General features: G+C 31.9%; 1 protein-coding gene across 1 annotated transcript; it reads left to right on the top strand.

Annotated features, from left to right (window-relative positions):
• Positions 1-4,255: 4,255 nt before the first annotated feature.
• Positions 4,256-8,070, top strand: LOC102588890 (cyclin-U4-1-like). The gene is made up of 2 exons (XM_006366664.2): positions 4,256-4,828; positions 7,593-8,070. The coding sequence occupies exons 1-2, from the start codon at positions 4,491-4,493 to the stop codon at positions 7,864-7,866; spliced, it is 612 nt and encodes a 203-aa protein (XP_006366726.1). The 5' UTR covers positions 4,256-4,490; the 3' UTR covers positions 7,867-8,070.
• The last annotated feature ends 314 nt before the right edge of the window (positions 8,071-8,384 follow it).

Below are 8,384 nucleotides of genomic sequence, written 5' to 3'. Positions count from 1 at the left end.
CTGAATTAGCTCACCAAATTGTCCTGAAAACCCTAGGTCTCTGGATATTTTGGCGATCTAAAACCCCATTTGGCGAACCGCCAACTATTTCGGTGAGGAGACCTCCAGATCGCTGATTTGGGCTTTGTGATTCACTAAAAGGTCATTTTCTTTTATTTTTATGGTCTTCTTACGTTTCTAGAAGGGTATTTTTGACCTTTTACCTCAATCAACTTCCCTAAGTCCATCTTACAACCTAATAACATCAATATACGTATGACAACTCTCAAAATCCCCAATTCTCATTCTTCCAAATATCAAGAACTCCAAGAAAGAGATTTTTTCAATTTTGCAAGATCTAAAGGCTCCAAATTCAAGATTTTCTTCAAGAATCCTAAGGTTTTTAATCCAAGATTTTTCTCCACTCTTCATCTCCAAAAAAACCCGCAAGATAGGCAAAATCTAGGGTTTCAAGACTTCCTATCAAGTTCTTTTTCAAACTCTTTCAAGAACTTTGTTCTTCCAGGTATATAAGGCTAATCATAGTGATGGACTAAGTTCTTCCTCACACCTTACATCTAAATTCAGTCAGTAAAAGTTTAATCTAGGGTTATACTCTTAGTTTTGAGAATTTCTGAGCTGAGTTATATTATTGATTTTAAGTTCTAAATTTTAGATTATGAGCTTCTATATATTATGCATTGAGATCTTTGAGTTGTTGTTCATGTTTATATTCTCGGATGAACCCCATTTACTGAATTTTCATTCAGAACCTTTTAATCAAACACTTTTTCTTAAATTGATTTTGAGAAGTTAAAAGTGAGTTCAAGAGTACAGTTTAAAGTATATTTTTTTTAGTAGAATTTAAGGAAACTAAATGACTCCCAAAAGTATCATTTTACATGGGAAAGCGAACACTATTTTCGGAAAAGTATAAGAGTGTTTCCGAGTTTCTCAGACAGAGTTATTACAGAGCAGTTACCTCTTAAAGAGGCTCTTTTGAGAACTTATCTCAATCCAAAGAGAGTATCTTTACTTGAACATTGAGTTATATATTTTGGGAGTAGTATTGAGACCCGATATGGGGACGAGTTCAGACAACTCACATCGCCCATAAACCACGTTGCCAGTTTGGGTTAGGATCACATTGACTTTCAAGCGGCTCGCTCACTACCTTTGAGCAGACCTTTTCAGATGGATCCATGAGTTGAGTTTGTTCTATACCCCCACAAAGTATAGGACAGTTCAAGCACGGGGACGAGACGTTGTATCATCATGAGGCTCATAGTGATGGTTGTCGGTTAGAGAAACTCTCTAGTAAAGTAAAGTATATTTTTATATACATATTTCAGTTTAGTATTTCCTATTATTGTATCCTTACAGTAAGAACTTAAATGATCTTTTCATCGTGATTTATACTATATTTTAGTTAAATTACCTTTAGACTTTTTGTTAAATTATTTATTATTCAGTTATATTATATACTCATACATTCAATGTACTAATGTCATTCGACCTGTATCTTTTGATGATGTAGATTTAGGTACTAGGATCCTCAACAGGAGTTCTGTTAAGATCACTACATCTGCTCGTCAGCTTTTGAGTGAGACCTCCTTGCTTTCAGAGGACTCCAATTTTTATGAGTTGTTGGTAGTAACATTTTAAAGTATTGTGGGTCTTGTATAGAAACTCATTTGTATACAGTGGAGACTTCATAGATAGACAATTTTGGAGATTCTTTCAGTTTCAGATATTTTATTTAAAACTTATTTTCATACTCAGTTATTCAGAGAGTTTTGAGATTCAGTAAAATGTAGTTAAATATTTTTTCAGTTTAATGTTTGATTTTAAGAAGTTAAATGTGAGATCAAAAGTAAAGTTTGAAGTACATTTTTTAGAGTTTGAGGGAACTAAATGATTTCCAAATGTTTCATTTTTACATAGAGAAAGAGAGCACTATGAGAAAAGTATAAGAGTTTTTTAGATAGAGTTATTACAGAGTAATTACCTCTTAAAAAAACCTTTTTGAGAACTTATCTCAACTCATTGAGAGTATTTTTACTTGAGCATTGAGTTATATATTTTGTGAATAGTATTGAACACTGATATAGGGAAGAGTCTAGACAACTCACATTCCCCATAAACCACCTAGCCAGCGTGGGTTAGGATCGCACCAATTTTCGGGCGACTCCTCACTATCTTTGAGAAGACCTTTCAGATGGATCCATGAGCTGAGTTTGTTCTATACCCCGACAAGGTATACGATAATTCTAATAATGTGGGGCGAGACGTTGTACCATTATAAAACTCATAGTGATGGTTGTTAGTTAGAAACTCCTAGTAAAGTAAAGTATATTTTATATGCATATTTCAGTTTAGTATTTTCTATTATTGCATCCTTACGTTAAGAGCATGACTTTTATCATGATTTATACTATATTTCAGTTGAGTTACCTTTTGGCTTTCAGTTCAGTTATTTTTTATTCAACTATATTACATACTTGTACATTCAATGTATTGATGTCATTTGTCTTGTATTTTTTTTATGATGTAGATTTAGGTACTTAGGATCCTCAACATGATTTCTGTTAAGATCACTACGTTAGCTTTTGAGTGAGACCTCCTTGCTTTTGGAGGACTCTAGTTTTTATGAGTTGTTGGTAGTAACATTTTAAAGTATTGTGGGTCTTGTCCTGACACTCATGTTTATACAGTAGAGACTTCATAGATAGACAATTTTGGAGAGTCTTTCAGTTTCAGATATTTATTTAAAACTTATGTTTCATACACAGTATATTTCGAAAGTTTTAAAATTCAGTAAACTGTTGTTAAACATTTCTTTCAGTTTGATGTTCGTGTATGCTTGGGTTAGTCTTTTGTTTGTAGTCATCCAGAATGAGGGTTCACTTGGGACCAAAACAATGGTTCTCAAGTACCGGCCACGTTCAGGGTTTAGATTCGAATCGTGATACTTTGTACGAAACAATTTTCAAAACTTTAACCTATGGCTTACTAGTTATACAGTGACAAATCTTATTGTTACGTCAAGCTTTTCATAATTAAAAATGAACAAGACCTCAACGCCGTTCTTTCCCCATATGGAATTGTTGCAACTGTTTCACAATCATTACGTTTTCTTCAAAGGATTGATGGTTGCTTCCAAGCCCACCTCCTCGTCGCCATTGCTTGGTCACTTTCTTTTTCACTAAGTTATTACTTTGGGACCTTAAAGTACGATCGGGGTTGTTTCCCTTTTGGACCTTAGCACCCAAAAAAATTGTTTGTACAAATGATCTACGCCTTATTCAGAGTTTTCCTAGATTGGTAAGGCAAAATGATCGGGTCGCCCTATCTCATTGAGTGTTCTGCCTCAGGCCATCGACACCATACCCTATATTGAAAGAATTTCGCGAAAAATCAGCTATATACGATCTTGGTTGGCCTATCACCCCTAGACACAAGTCATTCTCGTATTTTTTTCATATACGTATATTCGATCGTTCAAGGCCTGTTAGAGCTCTCTAAAGGATACACACTTATTTTATTGCATTGGTATGATTATTAGGATCTATTCTTAGAAGAATGATTTATTTGGATCAACTAGCATTCTTCATATAAAAAATTAAGAATCAATGGAATGTTTGTTTATCAATGAACATCTACATGGGTTACCACTATTGGAAAACACATTTGGATTCCAAAGTAATTATAAGGATAGAATGATGACAAGAGGAGGCTACTACTCGATGAGATTAGTCTACAAAAGATTTTAAGTTTAGACTATAATGACTGGAATTCTCACTTACTCAATAATTTGAGTTGATAGAGCTTTCAAAAGAAAAAAAAGGAGTGAATAGGGTTTATGGATCATCAATACACCAGCTAAGAAAAAGTATGTAAGAAATACGTCTTCTAATTCTCATAATATCTTAAGCACGAGAGATTTCTTATGTTTCATCAATTTTGTCTGAATCCTACCTTTCTTTTGAAAAGAGGGAAGGAGAAGGATCTTCTTTAGTGGATCCCTCTTGTTCATGTCCCCTTCATCTCAAAGGCCCTTTCTTATTTCTACATCACTTTCTTCCTCACTTATGACACGATATAAAAGATAACTTTCGATAGATTGAAAACACCAAGCGGTCTAACCTAATCCCCAAGATGGACCCCAATCGAAAGACGCTAGACGGAGTAAGAACAAGCTAGATAAATAACTTATAAGTAATGCAAATTACAAAGCCATATATCTTGGCACTTTCATAATGTCATCGTCATATTTACATTATTAGACTTCCTTTTTTTTTTTTATCACAACCGACGCTCATTAGTTTTATTTTATTCCTACAACTATAAATAGAAGTAAAAGAACACTACAAAAAGAGAAGATTGTTCACATTTACTCCCTTGGTCAATCCTAACAGCTAATTTACAACCCAACTTCTCCTCTCACACACACAAAACAAAAAAATACATTATATATCTGCAGAACAAAGAAGACAATTTTGTTCAAATCAATGGCTGAAATACAGAAATCTGATGAAGAAATGCCTAGAGTTATAAATTTCATGGCTTCTGTTCTTGAAAGAGTGGCGGAAACAAATGATCTCAACGGTAGATATAGTGCACAAAAAATTTCGATATTTGATGGACTTACTAGGCCTACAATTTCTGTTCAAAGTTACTTGGAGAGGATATTCAAATATGCAAATTGTAGCCCTTCTTGTTTCATCGTGGCGTATATTTATCTTGATCGATTCTCACAGATGCAGCCATTGTTGCCGATCAATTCTTTCAATGTTCATCGCTTACTCATCACGAGTGTCTTGGTTTCTGCTAAATTCATGGATGATATGTGAGTTCTTTCACTTCGCTTTGTTTTCAAATTTCTTATATAATATAAATTGTACATACATTTAATATCAATCTTAAAACATAATATGATAGATTTATAATTTTAGCTAAGTTTTAGCAATCACATTATTGTACATATATATATGCACAAAACATAGAACAGAGCTAATAGGAAAAAAAATTCAGAGTTTTGCTTCACAACTTTCTGTACTTGAAAAATATTACTGAATTTTTTTCATTTTACTATTTTTTATGACTTATGACATGATATGTTTAAAATCATGAATTTTGATTTTTTTTTTTTTTTAAAGTATGTGGCCTATAAGACATAATCGTCAAATAAATTGAAACGATTTGAGTAATTGTTTACTTGTAATGTGAGTAGTATAACAGGTCATTTGCCAGATAGGATGATGACTATAATGATTTGATTTTTAGAAAATAGATACTTTAGAAAGAACTTTTATAATGACTTGATTTTGGTTGGAAATACGTTATTTCAGGATTAATTTCTAAGATAACTATCACATCATGTATAAGGGAAAACTTAGATTAGATAAGTTATTCCAACCTTGACAACTAAACAAGACATCAAAATTTTATTTCTAGACTAATTTTTATCTCAAAACTATTTATTTCTATCTCTCACACCTCACCACACCACACCACACCACATGGACAGATAGATTCTTGCTGTTAGTTTCTGAAAAAACCTTTTACATCTACAAAATTACTAGTACAAATTAGTGAAAGTATGATTTTTTGTAATTATTTTGGACTTATAAAAAATCATAATAAAAATTGCCTTGAAATTCGTGCTGCACAGTATGAAAGCTCTTGTGAAAGAGTAGTTTGTAAGCACCATGTATCCTGACTTTGACATAATTGGTTAACTTACTAATTCATCCAACTTCGTTGACCTTACATCATTAATTCCTTAAACAAATTAGTAGTGTCTAACATAAGGAATTATCGTATTTACCTATACTAATAGAATGTTACTTAATTGCTTTGTTTTTTTAAATAGAAACTAATTCCATTTATCATCTTTAAAGGGCACCTAAAAATATGAAAGGCCAAAAATTACTAGGTAATATCCTCTCATCTGCTTAAGTTTTGATAGACATATGTATCTTTAGTAGATAAAGTTATTTTTTGTATCTATATTAATAAAACCTAATAAACATTTGGTTAAATAATCGAGAAGCACGCGAATTGATTGGCTAAGGTGCATTTAAATACCAAGTTGCCGACGCCATCCTGAAGCAAAAGCGGTATCAAATAAGAACATGTGAAATGTCCATGTTTCAAATCCAGACAAAATCACCTAAGATATGATGTGCTGTCTTTTGTCTGCTGACCCTCCCAACGTTTTTGTGTGACTATAAATCAATTCATTAGGGGTGAAGAAGAAATTTTAAAGTTAGATTGTTTTCAATTATAGATTTTTTTTTTTTTTTATGGATTAATAAAAAAATTTCTCTATCACATAAATTGAGAGAGAGAAAATATTGAAGTGGTGTACTTAAGTAATTAATTAAGTTGGACTCTATAGTAATGATTTATGTAAAATTTATTAGTATTGTTATAGTTAAATATTAATTTATAATGATATATAGGTACCCTTTCTAGTTTAAATTTGCCTCTAATTATGAAATGCAAGCCAATTAAGTTTTTGTGTGGCTATGAATCATTTCATTAAGGGTGAAAAAGAAGTAAAATGTTGCTTGCTTATACTAATAACTAAAAGTTTTTATTAACATTAATATTAAATGTCAAAATGATGAAATAAATGTGATCTCTATATATATATATCTAATATAAATGAAATCTATCCTGATTGAATTCTAAGAATAAAATAATTTATTCTATAAAGTAAATTTTCCCCTTTAAAACGCCCTATAGTCTATATTAATAGGTTTAGTGCTTTGTGATTACTACATAATTATAATAAAAAAAAACTGTAACGCAACTATGCTAGCTCTGTAGCTTTGACATTTTCCTTTTTTCGTCGGTTGATCCTTCTATTTTTGGTTTTTATTTTAATTTTTTTTAAAAATGATTTTGGTAATTAGTGGAATATCCAATTGTAGATCTGAAATCTTGATTTTTAGAAAGGCATTATTAGCTGTCATTCAACTCTTTGCTATTGTCACTAATTAAATTACAATTAATTTGCTTTTTTAGTAGCTTTCAACTTAATTCCTTGATGTGAAGTTTATAATCAGTGATCCTCCACTACAGGCCCCCACCATCCCCAACAATATTCTAATTAAGACGATTTAACATGACATTATTATACTTAAAAGATATTAAACAATCTATCTGTCATAGTTATCTTAACATAATTATGATTTTAAGTATTATGACATTTTTACCTAAAAAGTTGAATTAGCTCGAAGGTTGTTTAATCAGATATTCACATGTATATTGAAATTTCTCATTTATTTGGTAACACAATAAGCATAAAGTTTGGGAAAGTAAATATTTCAATCATTTTTTTTATCTCTTACTTTGTGTCGAGTATCCAATTTGAAATTTGACTAATCTGGATCCACGTCGGGAGATTTCAACCTTAGGAGGTAAACTAATGCTCCCTATGCATAAATGACTTTGTTCCCCGGGTTCAAATCTAAGACATCTGATTAAAAATGTATAAAAAGTTACTTACCATAACGCTTGAATTTTCACGATAAATATTTCAATTGTTATGAATTAATTGCGCGCATTGTCTTGAAAGTTGAAAAATATTTTGGTTTTGGCAGATTTTACAACAATGGTTACTATGGGAAAGTAGGAGGAATAAGCACAAGGGAGATGAACTTGCTAGAAGTGGACTTCTTATTTGGAATAGGGTTTCAATTAAATGTGACTCCCACAACGTTCCACACCTATTGCTCTTATCTCCACACTGAGATGTTGATGCTTGAAATCCCAATGCCTCTCAAAATTGTCAACCAACAATGTTGGGTTAACGACGACGAATCCTCCACTCATGAGCTAGACGTTTCACAAATAATACAAAAATTATTGGACTAATTTTTGTCACTAGCTAGCTAGGTCAAGATTCTATACTACTCTTTGGCCGGCTTTATCAAGTTGTAAACAAGAATTAATGTTGCAACTTTGTGGATTCTTCATGTTCCATTTTTGAACGTTTTTTAATGAGTTTTGCAGCAGAATCGGACTTTAATTTCCTCAATTAATTTGAGATTTTGGGTACATGAACTTTTTATTAGTCATTAGAATAATTGAGTTAGTAACTTCAATTATCATAAGACATGTAACAACATACTCTTAACATTGAAATTTACGACTTTTTAGACGCTATACAAACGGACACTTTTTAGGTCCATGTTGTGTTTTAAACCATAAAGGGAGGGTCCCTTTTGATCTATATGGAGTTCAAAAGATGTCCGTTTTGAGGCCGGACTCAACAATAAAGTGTTTCACCTAATTATTTGTTACAATTCAAACCGTTGTGATTGACACCCACACTAACCCTCCGGTGGGAGAACCATTACTACAACTCAAACTAACAAATTATATGAAAACTA

The sequence above is a fragment of the Solanum tuberosum genome, unplaced genomic scaffold (assembly GCF_000226075.1).
Source record: "Solanum tuberosum cultivar DM 1-3 516 R44 unplaced genomic scaffold, SolTub_3.0 scf00637, whole genome shotgun sequence".
NCBI lineage: Eukaryota > Viridiplantae > Streptophyta > Magnoliopsida > Solanales > Solanaceae > Solanum > Solanum tuberosum.
This window is presented reverse-complemented; position numbering and strand designations above follow the sequence as displayed.